The sequence below is a fragment of the Thamnophis sirtalis genome, unplaced genomic scaffold (genome assembly GCF_051295495.1).
Source record: "Thamnophis sirtalis isolate CommonGarterSnake01/CBP01778 unplaced genomic scaffold, rThaSir2_p1.2 scaffold_11, whole genome shotgun sequence".
Classification (NCBI taxonomy): domain Eukaryota; kingdom Metazoa; phylum Chordata; class Lepidosauria; order Squamata; family Natricidae; genus Thamnophis; species Thamnophis sirtalis.
This window is the reverse complement of record NW_028261391.1, coordinates 44957453-44979823: the sequence shown is the minus strand read 5'-3', so window position 1 is coordinate 44979823 and position 22371 is coordinate 44957453. Positions and strand designations below refer to the sequence as shown.

Sequence of the window (22371 nt, the reverse complement as noted above, 5' to 3'; positions counted from 1 at the left end):
TTCACCTCTTCAGCATAACTAAAACTAAAAATGTCCAGAAATTCTTCTGGAGGTGTTTGGGAAAATGAAAAAAAAAAACCTCTGGATGGGCCAGACCTGGCAGAATTTGGTCAACTATTGTAGTTGTAGTTTATTTAAATAAACTTAATCAGTTATTTCTTTTCTTTTTAATCCTAGAAGCAACACAGGAACTGGAAAATATGTACTGTATAAGCACCAGGATAGATCTTACTATCTACCCTTTCTTCAATATGGTGCCCTCTAGATGGCCGTTTTCAACTCCTAGTATTTTAAGCCTACAAAAATAAAGCCATTCTGGATGAGAATTCTGAAAGTTGAGCCTAAAGCAACCAGTTAGCAAACTGAGGAAAGCTTTGTTAAGGCATCCTAGCAGTCTTGAAGCTATGTGACTTAGATGCAGACCCACTGAGATGCAGCAACTCCAGCTGATTCTGGCCATGGTCAAGTTAATAATTTAAGATGCACTGGATGAATGTTGAGATGGATTGGGATGCAGTTGGCAAAAGTCCCATTTAGTCCCCAGCAGGAAGCATTGAGGTATTCTTCCCCCAAACTCTGTATTTAGAAGTCCTACAGTACCATCTTCCCCAGCCCACCCCTTTTTATACCTGCAGCTTTCTTTTCAGTTCTATTGTATGCCCTGGTTCATCAGGCTTTTTACTGCACACTGTGCAGCTAGCACTGCTGCTCTGGGAGGCATAAATCACATGGACACAGCTTTATGGCCATTGATCCAACCACGTAGCAGTGGATGCCACTCTCAGACAAGCAGCATTTCCTCTTATTATAAGAGACACAGCTGTTCAGAAACTCAGGTGCCTCCCTCCACTTGCTAAGATTGGAACAGCAATGGTTACAATACATTGGGAAATATGAAGAATGCAGAAAAAAATAAATTTGCAAACCACATGCACAAAATTCAGGCTTGAAGGCATCGGGAATGCAAGGTAAATCTTTTCTGGAATCTAATTTCTACAGAAAACAACAAAACAGAGTATCAGTCTGATAGCAAATCCTTACCCTTTCTATCAAGGATTTCTTATCATTCTGTTGTGCATGAGGGAGAACGTTATTGTCTGTGAAACACGCAGGTCTGCTCTGTGACTTACTAGAATAATAAATTGGAAGCCGGGTAAACTCTGCAGGTGTAGAGGCCACTGATGAGCAGCTGCTTCCTGTCAGTTGTTTTCAGAAAGTTAAGTGCTTTCTTCAGACCTTCTGAACCCTTGATTTTCCTCCTTCAGAGCAAGTTCTGGAGCCAAATATTCTGATTTGCTCATAGTGTGCTCTGCTCAATGAAGCTTCTGGGAGACTTTTGTGGCAGGCCTTGTCTGTTCTGCAACTCTCAGATTCCAAGAACATGTGCTGCAGATGCTGCAAATTTGATTACCATTGCCACAAGAGAATGTATGGTTTATTTTTTCTTTTCTGTTTTTAAGCAGGGACTCAGTGAAGGATCATATTCACGAAGAGCTTTATCTCCAGGTGGATTTACCCAAACATTTGTATTGTTATGGAGGGCATGCTTAACTAAAGGAACTGAAGTAGTTCTGATCTCTTTTGTTTCTTTCCTAAAGCATAATGTCAGAACTATATTTTCTCAAAATTGAATGACAACAAGTATCCAGCCTCAATAATATTATGTGATTTTGATTATTTTACTCTCTCTATTTTTTTCAACCACAAGAATGGCCAAGCATCAAGTGCCAAACCATGTCCCACCTAAAGACGTGGAAGTCTTAATTTTTATTTCTTTGCTCCCTAAACCCACTAATTAAAATCTGCTCTGAATTCTGAGATTTCCTGTCACATTTAAATTGATAGTTATTAATAGCTATCAGCTAATTTTAGAAATATTATCAAAATAAGTCTTTGCAATTTCTGTGCTTTGCTGAATTTAACATTTCTTATTATATTTATATCCCACCTTTTCTCTGAAAACTCAAAGTAGCTTTGGAAGGGAAAAGGGTTCCTCTCTAATTTTATCTTCATAGCATTCCTGTGAAATAGATTGAGCCAAGAAAATGACTCACCCCAAAATCACCCTGTGAGATCTGATCAAGTTTGGACTTGAAGCTGGGTCTCCCAAGTCCAACTTCAATATATTAATTATAACAGCACATCAGTACAGAGAGTTGTAAAACGCATAAAGATGCTGCCTGGGAAACAATCAGAAAGAGAGCCAGGAGCCCCCAGAGGTTTAATTATCTGGAAAAGAAACTTAAGAACCACCCTAATAGATCACGCAGTTAAAAGTGGTGTCGGGAAGTTTGTACTTTCAGATTTGCAAAACTGTTGTCAGCCGTCCCAGGTAAATTAGTCAGGAAACACAACAAGATGATGGACTAATTCTATTTTACTGTAAGTCTATGTTAACAAAACTTGCACGTGTGAAAGGCTTGGTCCTTCTGGGCTCAGGGCTCCTACTTGATGAGCAAATGGCAGCCATGGCTAGGGATTCATCTTGTGCACCAATTTGCGCTCTTTCTTGAGCCAGGAAGCCTTGCTCACCATCAATTACAATTTAGTCACCTTCAGGCTGGATTACTGCAATGCACTTGACAGGGTGCTGCCCTTGAAGAAGTTACAACTGGTGCAGAACACAGCAGCAGATACAGTATTGGTTATCTATCCATGCTACACCTTTGTTGCATGAGCTACACTGGCTTCCAGTTTTCTTCTGGGGGCAATTCAACGTGCTGGTTATCACTTTTAATGGCATACCTGAGACAGGACTTGGTTATTTGCAGGACTGCCTTGCCCTAAGAATATTCTCCCTTCCCACCAAATCAGATACGATGGACATGCTCCAGGTCTCCTCCCTCAAATCTTGCCATCTAGCAGGACCTTAGAAGTGTACCTTTTCCGTAGCTGCCCTATCTTGTGGAAGCAATTTGACAGGTCCCTGCCCTTCTAGCCTTTTAGAAGGCCATTAAGGACTGGCTTTCAAGGGAGGTTCTGGGTAATGTAGGTAGAAGACATGGAAGGAGGGAACTGAGCCTTTTTGCGAGGTATCCCAAGGGGAATTGATATGGTAGAGGGTTTTTGTTTATTATTTTATTGTTTATTATATGCTTTATGTATTTATTTATTGATTTGATGTTTGTAGGTTTTCCAAAGTTGCTTAAGATGATTGGTCATATAAATATTTTAAATAAATAAACATTATGAAAAAACAATATTTCTGCTACATTAGTAGAAGTATAACTTCCAAATCATGGGCAGGAAGACTATAATGTTACTCTCTATTCATCATACTTCATTTGAATACTGTACCCAGATCTGTATGCATTTTAAAAAGTTTCAGATTAAGTTAGAGCCGAATCACAAAAGGGCCACTAGGAGGATCTGGAGATTACATGGGAAGGGCAACAAAGTCACAGATAACTGCAAAACTATGACCAAGATTGCTAGTTTTATAAGCATAGAAAACTGTAGCTACTCTTGCTATAGTATCACAGATAGAGTAATGATCTGAGAACCAAAAGACCACAGTAGTTAGCTAGTTACGAGGAGGTATATATGGTAAATGATAGTAGCTCAGCTTAATCCGCCCACAATGTGAAGGAAAACCACTGGTCTGTATACTTGTTGATGCTGGACAGGAAGCTATGAGAATTCTTTTTGTACTGTATATCTAAGTACCATCGTTGCTTGATGGGATGACAGAAGTTGCATAGTGTGCATATATGCAGAACTGGTGACATCAGCAATTTGCCTCGGTGTACTGTGTGATGTCTATTCCAAAATCTTCCAATCTTTGCTGCTTGTTATACTGCTTTCTAAGGTCACTTTCTAAAGATACATCACAATGGTTTTCAGGCTTTCAGCTGATATAGTTTCTCTGCTGAGAATAAACATTTCAACTAATCAATTTTGATGCATTTCTAATTAACTCTACCTTGAAAACAGAAAGTGAAAACATAGTAGTATGTTTGCAATAGGAAACCTTAACTAGATCCCTATGACACAATGGATAAGAACCTTGTATCTGCTGTAGAGTCCTACAGGGCAGGCAGTTTGTAAATTCCAAGTTAGTCAGAAAACGTTATCAGACAACAACACAAAACTCAACAGGGAGTAGCAGCATCTGCAGCACTAAGATTAGAACTTGCAAAGTGTTCCTTCTTGCTTGGACACAGGGCTGGGGGATTAAACAAGAGAAAAAAGGAAGAATACCTACTCAGTAGGGAACTCTCTATTTAACTAGGCAGGATCCCAAAAGGGACTGTAAACCAATCTGGATTGGACTATACTGTCCTCCTGGGACAGAGCTGGCAGGAGAAACTGTCTTCCTAGTGCATTCAACATTCCCTTAGGAACCCAGATGCTAGAGCTAATGGAGGATATGGGGCAATGAATGTGTTTGAGCTATTGTGTATGTGTTAATAAACATTTGCATTTGGGTATTTGTGCAAATATATGGGTGTTATATACTAAATGTAGGCATTCATAAACACTAGGCATTCTGCAAATAATAGAGCAATTTGTATCTCCTGAGTATGAACGTTTGTGATCTGTGCTTCAATCTACATGTTTGAGCATCTGGGGTCTGAGATTTTTCATCTACAGGATCTGCAGTTACTTTTTCATATTTTTATTTTTTATATTTGTAAAGGTAACCGGTTTCCTAAGCATATATATTTGAATCTAGATTTCAAGATATTATCCAGGTTCAGTAGTCATTTTCCAAAGAATGCATACTGATGCATAAAATTAGTCCCTCAATACATTCTTTGGGCAGCAGGAGCTGGACAGTTCTCCTAATTTTTTTCCTATATTGGGTGTCTCCGACACAATTGTAATAGCTAAAGAACCTTCATTATTATTAGCACTCATAGCCACTAGTCATGTTGGCCTAACATTATAGGAGTTGCCATTCAATCTATTTAGAAAACATCTGACCAGGGAAGACTGCTTTTTTCCCTAATAACACTACCATGGCACACCAAATGTAAGCCACTTTTCATTAACAAATTCACTTGAAGTAGGTTTGTTTCACTGAAGACACCTTAATGATCTAACTTTGCCCCCACCCATCTTCTGACTTTTAGAAAACCAGGATAATGTATTGATGTTGGAGCAAGGAGACCCTGATTCTAGTCCATCTTCAGCCACAGAGGCTCACTGAGTGTCTTTGAGCCAGTCACATTTTCAGTCCAACCTACTTCATGGAGTTAATGTTGTGGGGGGAAATAGGAGGAGAGAATACTATGTAGTCCACCTTTACTTCCTAAATGATAAGCAGGATATAAATCAAATACATTAATAAAATATCTATGTCACATGAGCCATAAACGAGTAAGTTTTTTTCTCCCAAGAAGATAAATAAGGGGCTATTCAAGCTCTCCCAGTGTCCCATCAACTGAAGGAAACCACAAATTCTCCTGCTGCTGCCTGATAAGAACCTTTCCTGTACGTCCCATTTTCTTTATGCAAAAAATTTGAGGAGCAGGCTTGATTTTCTTCTTGCCATTATTTCTCCAATTTCTGTCTTTGCCCAAGATTACATGCATACATATAAAATCCTCAGTTTGCACTACTGTCAGGTCTGTGAAAATGACCTTACTAGCCCATTTCCCAAATTCCCATCAGATAATAAGATGATGTTAATATCCAAACAGTACAATACTGTATAAACAGGAGACCAATACTTGTTCTTGTTTTAAGAAGGAAACAACAACAACAACAAAAAAGAATTGCTAAACTCTTTACATCTTTCATCCGGTCACTACTAAAGTGTTATTGTTAAAATCAGGAGTCACTTTTCTAACATTATATTGACAATACAATATGCAGTACTATTAATATCTACATTAGGAATCTTCAAACTTGGCAACATGTTTGGTTTTAGAATTCAGGGAGTTGAAGTCCACAAGTCTTAAAATTGCCAGGTTAGTGTTAGGGTGAGGGTGAGGGTTAGGGTGAGGATTAGGGTTACGGTTACGGTTAGGGTGAGGGTTAGGATGAGGGTAGGGGTTAGAGTCCTGATCTATATTGTATCAGTATTATAGGACTTTAAAAAAAAAATCTCAAGTCAGCCTCTCAAATCATAAGAATTGAAGCAAATTTATAACACCATCCTCTTCCCCAGTGCTCTTCAATATCTTCATAAATCATTTAGATGAGGGGATAGAAAGGAACTCATCACATTTCAAATGACATCAAGCTGGCCGGAATAGCCAACACTCCAGAAAATAGGCTCAAGATAGAGAAGAATTTTGACAGACTTAAACAATGTGCTCTGTCTAACAAAATGAAATTCAATGGTGAGAAAAGTAAGATTCTACATTTAGACAAGAAAAAACAAATGTACATGGATAGAATAGGTGGCACCTGGTTCAATAGTAATAACTGTGAGAGGGACCTTGGAGTCCTAGTGGACAATCAATATGAGCCAGAAATGTGTTGCAGCTGCCAAAAAAAAATCAATGCAGTTTTAGGCTGCATTAACAGAGGGATGGAATCAAGATCACATCAAATATAATACTACCTTATAATGCCTTGGTAAGACCACACTTGGAACATTGCATCCAGTTTTGGTCACCAGGATATAAAAAGGATGTTGAGAAAGCGTACAGAAAAGAACAAAGAAGATAATTAGGGTACTGGAGACTAAAAAGGGTGTTGGTACTTACCTGATACGCCTCTTCTCATAGTGGGGGGAGGAGTATCCAGAATGGGTTGAACTTGTCCTCTCATGATTGGATGAGTCAGATAAGCTCTTTGGGCAACGCCCCCTGGCCAGCAGGACTTCCCATATTTGATGAAGAGCTCTATCCGACTCGTTGCACCATTCACTCCAGACTCTTAATTCAGTTCTTAGCTTTTATCGTCTTCAACATCAATATTTATATAACTTCATAAAACAATGAACATAAAACTTAGTCGTACAAACATAGTCAGGGTGGGACTGGATACTCCTCCCCCCACTATGAGAAGAGCCGTATCAGGTAAGTACCAACACCCTTTCTCCATAGTGAGGGGGGAGGAGTATCCAGAATGGGACGTACCAAAGCCTGCATGTCCCTAGGGAGGGAGACCCCTGAGGCCCCATGTCCCCCACTCATGCCAGTTGAGGCGTGGTCCCACCCTGTGAACCGTCTGCAACACCCTGCGGCCAAAGAGGCTTCTGCCGAGGCAAAAGAACCCAGTTTATATTTCCTAACAAAGGGAGAGGGGGAAGCCCACGTGGCTGCCCTGCAGATTTCGGCCAGGGATGCCTACGTGGCCCAGGCCATGGATGTGGCTGTGCTCTGCGTGGAGAGAGCTGTGATATGATTGGTGTCTATAAGCCCTGCAATTGGTATACAGTGGCAATGCAGTTTCGCAACCACCTGCCTATTGTGGAAGTTACTTTGTTACCCAGGACCCTGTTGGAAGGAGACAAACAGAGCTTCAGATTTCCTGTTTGGCCTGGTTCTCCTGAGGTAAATCCTCAGAGTTCTCCTTACGTCCAGAGTGTGCCACTTCTTCTCCAACGGGTGAGAAATATCTGGACAGAAGTTGGGCAAATCAGTTCCTGGGCTCGATGGAAGCAGGAGCACACCTTGGGGATGAAGGACGGATCCAGTTGTAACCCCACCCTGTCTTGATGGAAGACACAGAGATCCTCCCTGGTGGACAGAGCTTGCAGCTCGGATATCCGCCTGACGGAGGTGATGGCCACCAGGAAAGCCACCTTAAGAGACAGGCACTTAAGGGAAACTGTTCATAAAGGGTCAAATGGAGGGCCTGTTAGAGCGTCCCCTATCCTGTGTAAGTCCCAGGAAGGGTCCTGAACACCGTGGGCGGTTTGGGATTGGAAGCCCCCTTGAGGAATTGCCTGACCATAGGATGGTGAGTCAAACTCTGGTTCCTGCCAGGCAGGAGAACTGATGAGATGGCTGAAACCTGTCTCCTAATCGTGTTAGGAGCTAACCCTCTGTCCAGGGCTGCCTGGAGGAAGTCCAGAACCTGTGGCACTGTGGCCTGGGTAGGATAGTACTCCAGGGAGTTATGCCATGAGGCAAAGACCTGCCACATGGAGCCATAGATACGCTCCGTGGAGGGTGTGCGGGCAGTCTGGATAGTCTGTATCACCCTGGGGGAAAAGAGGTCTTTCCCCAGGATGTTCCACTCAAGTGCCAAGCGGTCAGCTGGAGCCATTGAGGGTCTGGGTGCTCCAGCGACCCCTGGTTGAGGGATATCCTCTCCTGGGGGATTCTCCAGGGCTTCTCCCCTGAAAGCGACTGGAGATCTGCAAACCACGGCCTCTGGGGCCAGTGAGGAGCCAACAGAACCACTTCTTCCCCCTCCCAAAGGATTTTCTGTATGACCCTGGGGATCAGGGGTAAGGGCGGAAAGGCATACAGAAGACCCCTGGGCCAGGGGCTTCGCAGAGCATCCACCCCTTCTGCCCCCCGTGTCTGGTACCTGGAGAAGAACCTCGGGAGCTAAGCGTTGAGGGACGTGGCAAATTAGTTGACCTCTGGGCGTTCGAAGCACTCCGCCAGCTCCTTGAAGATTGCTGGCTACAGCTTCCGCTCCAAATTGTCCACCTCAGTCTGGCTGAGCCAGTCGGCTCTGATGTTCTCCACCCCTGATATATGTTCTGCCCTCAGCGAATGCTGTCTAAGATCATAGGCTATCTGAGGTACTTCTGCGATTTCTCATAGTTGGACATTCTTCATGGAGGGAAATATGCAGTGGAGTACCCCAAGGCTCTGTGTTGGGCCCAGTACTCTTCAACATCTTTATCAGTGATTTGGATGAGGGTGTTAGGTATGTAAGCTAACAGTTGAGTTAGCAATATATATGCCATGATCGTAGTACTGTTTCTTTAAGTACTGCTGCAAATGTGCTGGATGCTGTTACCTCAAGCAGTCATAAGAAGGAGCCAGAATGACTGTTAGCTCTCTGTTTGTTAAATGCTGATCGGTGGGGGGACTCATCAAATTTGCAGATGACCCCAAGCTGGCAGGAATAGCCAACACTCCAGAATGCAGGCTAAAGATACAGAAGAATCTTGATACACTGAACATTGAGCACAATCTAATAAAATGAAATTTGATGAAGTAAGGTTCTACATTTAGGCAACAGAAACAAAATGCACAGGTACAGTATACCTTGCTCCACAATAGTAACTGTGAAAGGGATATTGGAGTCCTAGTGGACAACCATTTAAATATGAGCCAGCAGCGTGCAGCAGCTGCCAAAAAGGCCAACACAGTTTTAGGCTGCATAAACAGAGGAATAGAACCAAGATCACGTGAAGTGTTAATACCACTTTATAACAGTGGTCCCCAACCTTTTTATCGCCGCGGACCAGTCAGCCTTTGATAATTTTACCGTGGCCCGCTGAGCGCACGCAGGGGTGGGGGGGCATTGTTCGCAACGACACATTGATTGTTTATATATCAGATTGTTTTGATTAAACAACTTTTATTTTATTGTGTTTAAACATACCTTACAAAATAAAATACAATTACATAAATATAAAGTGCTTTAACATTTTAACAGTTAAACTTTAACTAAGCGCTCTAGTTACTAGAATCTAGTGAATCAATGAGAACCCTGAGCTTGTTTTTCTGCAACGAGACGGTTCCATCTGGGGGTAATAGGAGACAATGACACCCGAAGTGTCTTGCTTATGTCCAGTTTATTTCGTTGTTTTGTTTTGGTTGCTGTCACTGCAGAAAACCCCGCTTCACACAGATAGGATGTTGGAAAAGGCAAAAGGGACTTAAGAGCTGTAGTGGCAATCTCAGGATATTCCGCCATGACTTTAATCCAGAACACCGGCAGAGTTGTTGTCTCAAATGCAGTTTTAAGGCCGCCGTCATTTGCAATCTCCAGCAGTTGATCTTCTTCTTGTACAGACATGCTACATTCGTCTGGTTTGTTGACAAATGGGTCGTGGATCCATTCCTTACCAGTTCGTGGGTCTTTTGGGGTTGGGAAGTAGCGCTCAAACTCTTCTAAAAGCAAAGACAGGTGATCTTGCACCAACTGGGAGAATGAAGGCCTTCAGGGGTAATCTCTATCTGATTGGAGGCTCTTTTGTCCCTCCAATGGAGCTGCAGCCTTTAGCAGCGAGGACTTGATTCCTGCTTGTCCTCCCAGCTGCAGGGGGCTGCCATCTTGGGCCACGTGGGGCCTCTCCTCCCCCTTCTTCTATAGAGCCGAGGTGGTGCAGTGGTTAAATGCAGCACTGCAGGCTACTTCAGCTGACTGCAGTTCGGCTGTTCAAATCTCACCGGCTCAGGGTTGACTCAGCCTTCCATCCTTCCGAGGTGGGTAAAATGAGGACCCGGATTGTTGTTGGGGGCAATATGCTGACTCTGTAAACCGCTTAGAGAGGGCTGAAAGCCCTATGAAGCGGTATATAAGTCTAACTGCTATTGCTATTCTTCCCAAATGGCTCTGCGGGGCAAATACCATAGCCCCGCCCTCAAGAATTAGCAACAAAAAAAACACAGCTTGTGCCGGCCTCCTGCTGAGAGGCTTCTCGCCCCCCCCCCTTTCTGTTCCTTAAAACTTTTCCCTTAGAGGAAGTTTTTCCTTAAAGGGAAGAGGCTACTCAAGCAATCAGAAAAGGACAGAATAGGGCTTGCATAAATCGTGATAGCAAGGTTGCTGGAACACCAGATGACAAAGCCGAAGGGAATCCTCACCTGGGGGGAGGGGTTCCTTTCTTCCACCCTGCCCTAGTGGCAATCTTTCCTCAGGTTTGGGGGGAGGGGGTTCTTCCTGCTGCGGGCTTGTGGCAGCTGCCTCTGTGATTCATCTTGGAGGTAGGCTTGGAGGGGAGGGATTGATCCACCGCCTGCCTCTTTAACCCCCTTGATGGTGATATGCCTCCTTTTGGCCTTTGCCTGCCTCCCCCGCCCTTGGCTAATGCTTCTGCGATGGTCTCTAACATTTTTAAGGGCTCCTCAGAGCCTCCGATGTTGTTGCTGCAGGGCTGAGAGCTCGGCTCCTGCCGGCCTCCTCTGAGCTGCTGGGGGCCGCCATCTTGGACTATGTAGTTTCAAGATGGCCCCCTCTTTGCTGGAGCACATGGAAATGGCTTGTGCCTTTGCAGGCTGCCATGCAGCTGCCGCTGCCGCTGGAGGCTCTCTCTCTCGTCTCCCCCTGCCTCCCACAGCTCTTTCTGAACCTCTCCGGCTCTCACCTCGTTCTCTGGTGATTGCTGCCAGCGCAGGCCCTCCTGGACGTTTTAACAAGCCACGGTTCGTGGCTCAACCCGAGGGGAGCGGGGGAGCGCTCCTGTGCCTGTGAACCTCTGTGGCAAGGGCTTGCCTTCAGGAGGCTTGTGCCCTCTCCTCCTGCTTGCCCGGCAAAGGTCCTCACTGAGTGACTCCGGTCTCACACAGTGGCCAGGACAGCATGCCGCCCCAGGGGGCTTGTGGCAGTCCAGTCCTTGCAGGAGGAGGCTGTGCGCGATATAGGAAGGCAGGATTCACCAAGTCCAAGCTTATTTTCCTTAATCCTTTGTAAATTACTGGAAGAATGGTGCAGCTTTCCAGTGAGTGGATGAGTCAAATAATGGGGAATACCTGGTGGCCAGGGGGCGTTGCCCAAAGAGCTTATCTGACTCATCCAATCAGGAGAGGACAAGGTCAACCCATTCTGGATACTCCTCCCCCCTCACTATGGAGAACATATGAAGAACAGTTGCAGGAATTGGTAAAGTCTAGTTGAATGGAAAGATAGACTAGGGGTGGCATAATATTCCAATATCTAAGGGGTTGCCACAAAGAAGAGGGAATCAACCTATTCTTCAAAGCACCTGAAAGCAAGACAAGAAGCAATAGAGGGAAACTAATCAAGGAAAGAACCAACCTAGAACTAAAGAGAAATTTCCTGATGGAATAATTAACCAGTGGAACAGCTTGCCTTCAAACTTTTTGGGTGCTTCATCACAGGAGGTTTTTAAGAAGAGACTGGACAGTCACTTGTCTCAAAGAGGCAGAACAACTCTCACTATTCTTATTTCTATGTAATATTTTGGTGTAGGACAATACATTTCTGTTAAGTAGACCATTTTATTTGCAATTTATAGTCAGTTATTAGAATGAAAGAATATCTATGCAGTGCAGAGATAATGATCATGGCTTAAACATGATCTTTTACATAAATTATTTGTAAAAAAAACAAAACACAGAGGATGAGTTAAGTAACCTTCCAGTTTCACAAGGTAAATATGGATGCAGCAGGGTATCAGATTAGCACTAAATTCTAGATTTCATACCAAGTGCAGATTCCCCCCTTTTCTTTTCTTTAGTCATACATAACTAAATTTCCTTAATTTTTCGGTCAGCTTATTTATTTTGTTAAAATGAAACTCAGTCCACATTGTCCCCATACATTTGCAAGATACCAAATGTAACTGATTATTGAAATTCTGTTGTCTGGCATATCCTACCTAAAAATCAGGACCAATAGTTTGTGATAACACTTTAGTCATAATTACTGCATGACAAAAGCTTAATAGAACTATAACTTCAAAGCATATTTTGCAAAGAAACAGAAACCTACACTACTGTTAATTCCTTGTAACATCCTTAAGGCTGCTAATAGCTAAAGAATGACATAAAACAAGAATCTTATTATCTCTTAACCATGCATGATGAAAAATTTCAGTCAATGAAAAAGTTGTATACAGTAGTGAACAAAGTTCTGCAATACCTACCTGGGATTCATATCTGGGATATTTGAAAATATTATAGTAGGTAAGGAACAACATTTAGAATATTATTGTAATCAATTCTGCAAGTCGAGATTTTCTCTCACCTCTATGTTAAAGTTCACTATGAAGGTCCTAGATCAGAAAGGGTCAAACATCCTAAATTTATTCTGCTTTCAACCTTATAATTGCATTGTTCTAATCAGCTAAATAACTACCGTGTTTCCCCCGAAAATAAGACAGTCTTATTTTCTTTTGACCCCTGAAATAAGCGCTTGGCCTTATTTTCGGGGAGGTCTTGTTATTTTTTAGGTGCAGAAGGTGGCGAGCATGGTTACCTCATGGCTGCTACTGTGTTGTAATATTTTCAGGGATGGCTTATTTTAGCGCATGCGCCCAAAAACCCAATTGGGCTTATTATCCTGGGAGGTCTTATTTTGGGGGAAACAGGGTAGCAATATCTTAATCAAGACCTTGTATTGCTTGGTGATATTGCAGTGGAAACCTGATTTACCTTGTATTACGGTATTTCATGTGCTTCCCTAAAATATAATTACACAGGGAGACTTTGTGGCAATTTTAGAAAGTATGTAAACACTGTACAATCAGAAAGGATTAGGTGACAAAGAACACAAAATATAGAGAAAAGTGCAGGATACATGAAAACAAAATTTAAAAATGTGTTTCATTGTTGTAGATAGGCAGTTAGAGGAAATTAAAAATTCCTGATCAGGAAATCTAAAAAACACAAGAAAAGTGTGGATACCAGAGGGAAAAGAATTCAGATGAAGGAAATTGTCCTGGGAATCACATTCAAGAGAGAGGTTCACAAGCTTAGAAAGGGGTCAGAATAGAGGTGGCAAAATGGCTGATTTCAACAGCACAATTTTTATTTCTTAAAAAGATCTTGGGAACAAAAAGCCACTAGGAGGCAAACTGTTTCAATTTCCACTCATATATCCTCCCAAAGAATCCAAAATGGAATCGCAGAAATCTAGCAGTGATTTGGACCATACCCTAACATCTAAGAAAGTTTTTTTTTTAATATAGGAGTGAGAACAATTTGTCTCCCAGTGATTCCTGTCTCTATTCCTACCCTTAATTCCTCCAAGGCTAAAAATGGGGCATCTTTCTCACCAGTGACATCAACTTTGACCTTCATGCTGATTGGAGATGCAAATTGCAGCTTCCAATCCTGGGAAAGCTGCCCACTCAGCTTAATTGTATGGCTTTACGCCATATGTGAACCAACTGTTGTATCACAAATAAAATAATGATAAAAAGTAGTTTATTTTGTTTTCATGCAGTTGTCTTTTCATTGTATCTAGTGTTATGCCAGATTTTTAAACCCCAAACTGATTTAGCTTCCCATTATTCCTTGCATGTCTTCCTTAGCCCTCCAACCTCCACTAAGAAGTAAACTTAAATCCTGAGCTAGCAAAGCCCCATTGGAGGGTAGGAAATTGAGAGGAGTGAGAAAGAAGAGAGTAGTGAGAAAGAAGAGGGTTTTAGTCTCTTTCATCCCTTGCCATTTTTTCTACTGCAATTGCTTCTTCCAGCTGCTCCAGCATAGGTTTTCAGAGGTCAGTTTATCTTTGCAGATATGACTCTTGAGAGGGGAGGCCAGCTTAGGAAAGTTCTTCTCAAATATGAAAGACAGATGGTCAAGTCGCGAAGGGACCTGGGAGTTTGTTTAGAATCAGCTTCTTTCAGCAGAAAACAATCTGAGTGATTGCAAGAGAAGTAGCTGGATGGTAAAGGGGAATTCCAGTTTGCTGCAGCTTTAGCCTGTCCCAATAGGAAGCACTTCCTGCCTCCTGCAGTCCCCCCTCCCCCAGCCTTGCCCATCCCCTCTCTATTCCCAAGACTAGTGCATACCCAGGCGGTGCTGAGTGAGCCCCAGGCTGGCAGCAAGGAGGCTCTTTTGTATTTCTCTTGGAGGCGATTGGCTGGTGAATCCCCTAGGCAGCCAAGCAGCAGAGTACAGCGAGTTGCTGCAGTCTGGCTGGCAGGGTCTCACATGCACCCAGCATGTGACAGTTCCCAATTAACTACTGCTCCAGTTCTGAACATACGCAGGAAAAGCCACACACATGGACAATCTAGCTCTCTCATCTCCCACCAACCATCACTGATGGATATTTACTGCTCCTGCCTCCATTTACCACCTACTGTCTCCATCCTCATTCTACTGTTTTTCTAATCTGGCCATCGCAGGCAGCAAAGTCCTATCTCCAATTCTCTTTTCCTGGGCAACAATTCCTATCAGCATCTGAGAGCTAGTTTGGTCTAGTGGTAAAGGCACCAGGCTAGAAACCAGCAAACTCTGAGTTCTAGTATTGCCTTAGGCATGCAAGTTGTTGGCTGGGTGACTTTGGGCTACTCATTCTCTCAGTCCGGATATCAGGCTCAGGCAAGAAGCTGATCAGTCAATTCCTGTCACAACCAACAGATCAACATTCAGTTGACAGACCCTGCACTCGCAGAGGGGGGAGGGCGACAGTAGGAAGGGGGGGAAATTCCTGTCAGCAACTACTGCCATCCTGTGGCTTGGATAATAATAAAAAAAACCTCCTTCCTTTTGGTTTGCCAAGCACTCTTTCAAATGTCCGCTGCTAGGAGAAATTGGACATCAGCATTTGCTGTATTATTTGTCTCTCTTAGTGAAATTACAGGCAGTATTTAAACCCTACAGCCCAACACTGCTCAGTCAATATTTCATTTACAGAGTTTTTTCAGGTACCTCTTTCCCACATACTCTGAATTCTTTCAAATCCATAAGCAGTGCAGATTTCCGCGGTTTCTATATGTGTTTTCCACAAAGTTTGAATTTAATTCATGTGCTTCTCTTACAAATCATATAAACATACTGATGCTGATGAAGTTTATACAACATAGTAAGCTAAAACATGATAGGCTAGTTGTGTTTCAGAATGCTGTGTAAATTAAGCCAATGAGATAAGTTTATTATTCAATGTGCTGTATAAACTATGCAATTTTAGGAATTTATTAGAATTAGTGGACAATTTTAGCTGCGCAACATGAAAAGTTAGCTAGGTCATGGCTTATTTCATTGGGAAATAGATATATTGTCTGATCTTTTCTTGTCAAACAACCTAAGACAAGTTTGTGTTTGTACAGCTATCCACTGAACAATATTAATCTACTTAAATTCTCTCCTCATACTTTCTATTTTAAATTTTTTGTCATTTACAAGTCAGGAGCTGTCTGTGTGCTTCCCTCATTTCTATTTGGCATTTCTGTAACAGTGGTTAGTAGCTCCAAATGGAAAAGTGATTTCCTAACTCATTTATTGCAATAATGGAGTCTATGTTAAACTGCACAGTATCATTTATTTGCTAGAACGCCTGCCAAAGTCAAAAGTAGGTTAACACTGCCTCGTTCTTATTTTGAACATGCCTAGTGCTATCAGCAGAAATTATCATGTAGTTTATACTAGTTTCAAGAAGTAACACTCAGAACATTGGGATATAGACTTATGTAAGTCACTCCAGTATTTCAACCTTTAAAGAGCTTAATAAACAAAGCAAGTATTTCTTTTTAAGACTAGTTTCTGATTCAAAAGGAAATAAAATTATATCTCAGTATGTTCCTTACTGGAGGAGAAAATTCTTATTTATTGTGCATTGTATTCAGATTGGGAATCTCATTTTCTTTTAAAACAAACTTTAGCTTCTGGTCCTTAAAAAAAGGGAGGGGAATTTGCTGAAAATTTGGAAACCAAAGAATATCTTAAATACATTTCTGGAGAGGAGTGAGCAATGTGGTGGGCCTCCAAGCATTCTGGACTTGAGCTACAGCTTCTCTAGTTAGCATGAATGATGGTAAACAATTGTAAGCACTAAGTTGTAGTCCCCCAAAACTAGAGAGCTGCTATTTGCCTATCACTGCTCAGTAAGAATTTCTACTTACGCAGAAACTTACTCAAGCTCTCTCGCTTGCTCAAATATATTTTAAAAATACTATAAGGAACAAAGGATGGATCACTTTTATTTCCATGATCTCTCTCCTAACCCATCTTGACAACTCAGAACAAAAAGCAATTCAGAGATAATATTAAAATAATTTAGAATTGGTATTCCTTTCAAAGAATACAGTACAACCACTGGAGCAGATCCTTGGTCTTTATTTTCTGCTTATGAAAGTGATGGTGGGACTTGCAAAGGAAGGAGTTTCAGCTATAATTTCCAGTATGACTGCTGGCAATTCAGTTTTAAAATGTAATGCCTCCCAAGTCATATTTTCTGTCTGAGATTATAAAGTCAGGATAAAGGACTAAAATAATCTAGAATGCCTCCACATTAGGACACAATACTGCAATGCAGGCACTACTCTTCCTTCGTAAAATGAAAATGTATTTATCATTGTGATTTCACACTGAACTTAACATTGAGCACTAATCCTGCAATCTTACAATCCATATCAGACGAATAGTGGAAATGAGAGATACATGACAGGTAAGCAGCTTCAGTTATTTGTACCCATCAATTTTAACAAAGCCAGGCAAATGTGAGCTCTAAAATATATTTTAAATGCATTATGAACAGCAAAATTGAGTAAATGCATGAAGAGAAATAAAAATATCACAAGTAAACAACAACATAGTTAATAGTAATGTAGAATAACACAAGTAAACAGCATTACATACTCTGCCAATGAAGAAAATGCAAGCAAGAAGGAATGGTTTCATAATACCATAAAGGTTTTTTTGTGTGTGATGTGAAATAAGGTAATATGATATTTCTTTACCATTTCACCCTCTAAAGATTTTTATTTCGAAATGCATTATAATCCACCCACTCCACTTCATAGAGAATGTTAATTAATTCATGCTAATTCATAAAAACATAGAGGAATATGAAAATATAAGAAAAGTTTTGTGAGGAAGGTTATCTGAATTCTCAGGAATATATATGACACTTTTACATTAAGAGAGAAAGGTTCTTGTAGCCCAATCCTAACTTGGAAATCCTCAGCAGCACACAAACAAAAAGCTAGAGTAAGTTTTACCTCAAGGTTTTAAAAAAAAGTATCCTGTCAACAATGGCCAGAGTTACATGATCTAACCAACCCTTGATTATGCCTAAGAGGGAAATTTTGAGGAAGAAATTCAAAGGCACTTTGAAAAACATGCATATCAAAATCTTTAGAGGTATGCAGATTTACTGAGTTCGGAAGCATTATCTTTATACCTTTCCATCAAGGTAGACATTCCTATATTTTACTATTCCCAGAGGACAAGCTTATATCTTGTAGATTAATGTTTAGAGAAGCAGATAATCAAGCTACCAATATTATAGTACAGATACTTGTAGATCAATGAATGCATTTAGAAAATAGATTCAGCACATAACCATGTGATATACAATGAATTCAAAATTGTCAGTCAATTTTTCATATTAGAAACATGAAAAAAAACATTCACAAATCTAAACATTTTGATTATTTTCCAAGCAGACTTTTTTTGCCTGACTCACTGCAATCCATCAAAATGGTTTTAGAGAAAACTAGCCATGGCAATCCCCTTGAACTGAAGTTACTCCTGCTCAATTGTGTTCAATTGTAGAAATTCTTACAGTCCTCCCTCACTGCATGGAAATCATCATGCACTCTACAGTGCAGCTTCCCTGAGTGAACAGTGACAAAGGGATAGCATGTCCAGTACCAGCTTCAATCAGTTATACCCTCCTTCTGCATTTTAGACTTTTGCCATTCTTTTCCCTTTAAAAATGGAAAAGTTTTTTTTTAAATCTGAATTTAGGAAACTGGAGAATTGTAAAGCAAAAAGCAAATGAACAGGTCAAATTCTGGAATCAGACATTTTCCTCCACTCTAAAGAATGACGATGAGGAACTTGCTTTGCCTTATCCTTTGGAGAAGAGCTACACTATATGTAGAAATGACCAATGGAGGCAGCCCTTTTGTTATAACTTACAAATGCCACTGCTTCCTCTTTAAAGGCAGACACCCACAGCTGGAAACTCCTCCAAGTTAATGCACCCCCTCCCCAGAAGAGCAGCCACATGAGAGGTTCATTAAATGTTTCTAGCTGGCAGAAAGCCAGAACCGGAGCTTGTTTGTTCTTCGTTCCAATAAACAGTCTGTCATGAACTCCAGAGCAAAATCACAAGGAAAGCTTCAATTTGAGAAGGAAAATCATACACAAAAATATAAACCCAGAAGTTTGGTTCTTATTTGCATTTTTTTTAAAGGCCACATTCAACTGGCAGGCTGATTTGATAGGAGGCCCTCTGAATCCCAGGACAATTATAATACCTTATCTATAAACATGATTACATCATAATGTGGGGCATGGCATAGTAACAACACAGCGTTTGTTTCAAATGCAATGATGTAGGAAGGTGAGATTTAATCAAATCCTTGCTGCATCGCAGCCCCTTCACCCTCCCCAAGGCTCAGCTAAAAAGCAACATAGCAAGAATGGCATTTTCCTGTACAGACATTTGTGAGCATTTAGCTACAGATGCAGCAAGAATTAACCTGAAGCTCACAGAGCAAGTATAAATGTGAAATTCCCTCAGCGAAATCAAGTATGTCCAAGCCGCAGCCTGGGAGCAGGATGCTGGTTCCATGAGCTATCCTGCTATCCCCCATTTCAGTCAATGGGCAAGGAGGGAGGGGGAGAGAGAGAGAGGTGAAATCCTGGAAAAGTGTGAAAGGAAGTTGGGTGGGGGAAGGGGGAGAAGCCCATGCTGTGTCTGGTGCTTTAAATGTTTGGCCTGGCTTTGGAGGGAGAACACGTGACTTTCTGCTTGAGGAAGCAGCAGCCGCTCTGGCAGCTTCCAGCGGGAGATGGAGGAGGAGGACAAGGAGGTAGTAGTGGCAGTGGTGGTGGGGGAAGGGAAACAGGAAAGGAAAGGACTTGTTTAAAGCAGGGATTGCTGCAAGCTAAGGAAATAGATTCAGCCAGACAACAGGTAGGGGGCAATGGCGGAATCAGAGAGGTGAGCCACTCAAATATCCAGCATCAGAGCAGGCATGCGGTTCTGGCTTTCTGGTAGGGAGGAATGGTTGTGCTGCTCTATAGGAATTTACCTATATCTGGAGCAAGGAACATGATGCACTGAGACAGACAACTTGGGAAGTACTACCTGGATGTTACACAGCTGGCAGAATCTCAGCATGGAGCCGAATGCTCTTCAAGAACTGCAGGAATTCTTACAGAAAGAAACCATATCTCTGTCAACTTACAGTAGAGGAGATCATCCCTCATACCTGGAGTGAAAGGCGTCTAAATATGTCAGACTTGCCTGTTGAAAAGGGCCTAATCTATCCTTGTACAATGCATAGTTCATTTATTTCAAGCAGAGAAGCTGAAATAATCCTGTTTCTAAAGAAGACTAATACCTGAATTGCATTTCCCAATTTTGGAAAATATCTCATCCTAAATTCAATCTTCTCTATATTTATATGTCCTCTAGTAAACTCTAGTACTATTTATTATTCATTAAATTTATTTCCCACCTATTTCACTGTGGGAGGCTTAAGGTACTCCAGGAAGCTTAAAATAATCCAAAAGCTCCAGGAGCAAAGTTGTGGGGCAGTGGAAGAAACACATAATGTCTGTATCCAACTGTCATGGATGATCTCGGAAAGTAAGCAATGCTAGCCTTGGTTGACACTTGGATGGGAAATGACCATGAAATTGCAAGGTTGCATCAATTGAGAAGACAACAACAGAATGCTTCCATGCTGTTGCCAAGCAAACAATCAAGACCTGTCCATAAAGTCACTAGGAGTCAAGCTTGACTCAAGATAAATGCTAGCTTTTTTTAAGCTAACAGTGTAGCATTTCCTTAAGTTTCATGTGAAAAAGCCATTATAGAGTACATTATAATCTATTCAGCAATGATGAATTTGTATCTATGCCAACCATGTTTAAAAGCTATGCAGATTCCATTTCTTAAAGGTGGAAGATGCTTGTCCATCCTCCACATAAACAGATGTTATCATCATCTTCCCCCCAGGCCACAAAGGCCAACTTAGCAATGCAAAGAGCTATCCCTTCAGGCAGCTCCTCCTCCATCGGGGAGCAAAGCTTTGCCTGACACAAACAGAGCAAACTCAATAACCACATCCTTGAGAATTGGCATGCCTTCCATAATGGGCATTCATGATCCTCAACTGAAGAGATGTTTCAAATGTTAACCTTGAAGGAGAGGCCAGACCACATAAAACTCAGCAACTCAGCACAGCTGCATCCTTCTGCTATCAACACAAACACTCCTGGCCAATGCTCTGCCCATGCAGAGAAGCCCTAGAGAATAGGATCCACTGAGGACAGGTCCCCCTCTTAACTATTTCTGTAATTTGGGTATAGGTATCTATAATTTAGCATCTCTTCAGATTACCTGCATCATACTTCTAGTCCCCCAGTCCTCCTTTCCTTCCCCCCCGGGAGATTGCCGCCCCTTCCAGGGATATTCCCCTTCCATAGTAACTTCCACGGATATTTACCACCCCTCAGGAACCCCAGACTTCTTTCCCAACTGATACCAACAGTTAGCGGCAAGCAAAACGGTGCATAGCAGACACTGCGCGCCCCAATCCCAAACCGATACCAGGTTCCCCCCCACTGCCAAAAAACCGAATTCCTGCGCCCGTGCTTGTTGGGGAAACCTAAATTCCCAAATGCCATTTTTCTTTCTCCCTTGTCTTTTCATGGAAGAAGGAAGATTGCTCCGAGGTTGTTTTCCCACCGACTGTTCCCAACTGCAGAGGGGCCCGGGCAGGGGTAGAAGGAAGGAGAGTCCCTGGACTCGCAAAAAGGATGTACGCCCCAGCCCTTCTCTTTCTCCGCGCGCCGAGACTCACCTGGGCATGCACAGCCTACTGACATCTTCACATGCCCGGCCTGGCGCAGCAAAGGTGCGACGTGCCCGCTCGGCGGGTCCTGGCATCCGCCGCTCTGAGAGAGACCCCAACCGCTAGGCAAGGCCGCCCCCGATTGTGGGGCCTCCCCGCCGGGAAGCACAGCAACCGCAGTAAGTGGGGCAGCCCGATGCCTCTCTCCCTCCGCTCGTCGGCGAGTCCAGGGCTGGGCAGGGCTGAGCTTGCGTTGGCCTGGCTGTGCGCGAGACAACCCTGCGCTCCGACTGACTCGGAATCCGATCGCTGGGCTGATTAATATGCTAATTGCGCGGCGAAGGAGGAGGAGGAGGAAGAAGAAGAGGAGGAGAGCGCGAGCTTGTCAAAGTGACCTGAGTAGAGTGGCGAGCCGCGATAGGGAAGGGAAGGGCGAGGAGAGAGAAGGGGGGAGGGGCAGCCATGTGACGCAGATGGAGAAAAGCACACCAATCTCTGCCACAGTAGCCACCCTAGGCGGGCTCGCGCAAGGAGAGGAAAGGGGAGGGGACGGAAGGGAAGGGAGGGAACGCAAGGCAAGATGCGCGCTTCCGTGTATGTGTGTGTGCGCGCGCGCGAGCGGCGCACTCAGAAAAAGACATGTGCTGACACGTTTGCAGGCGTGCAGGCATGTTTGCAGTCAGAGGCACCATATAGGCTTCACTTGTGCGCAGGTTGGGGTTTTTGGGGGGGGCGCGAATTGTGATTTAGATTAAGTAAAAAGAAAAAGAGCAAAAAAAATCCTCTCATTTCCCTTTCACCGAGGCAGTACTTTTTAAAAATCCGAATTTCCG

General features: G+C 42.6%; 1 protein-coding gene across 7 annotated transcripts in view; it reads right to left on the bottom strand.

Annotated features, from left to right (window-relative positions):
- Window positions 1–22002, bottom strand: part of LDB1 (LIM domain binding 1) — an 81106-nt gene extending 59104 nt beyond the window's left edge. For 3 of the 7 annotated variants that reach the window (XM_087725719.1, XM_087725720.1, XM_014053953.2), the window contains exon 1: window positions 21548–22000. In XM_087725719.1, the coding sequence (XP_087581845.1) occupies window positions 21548–21572 (25 nt within the window). In that variant the 5' untranslated portion in view covers window positions 21573–22000. Of the gene's footprint in view, window positions 1–21547 lie in introns of all 7 variants that reach the window. The other 4 variants (XM_014053954.2, XM_087725718.1, XM_014053956.2 and 1 more) reach the window with 3 other exon arrangements.
- Between the last annotated feature and the right edge of the window lie 369 nt (window positions 22003–22371).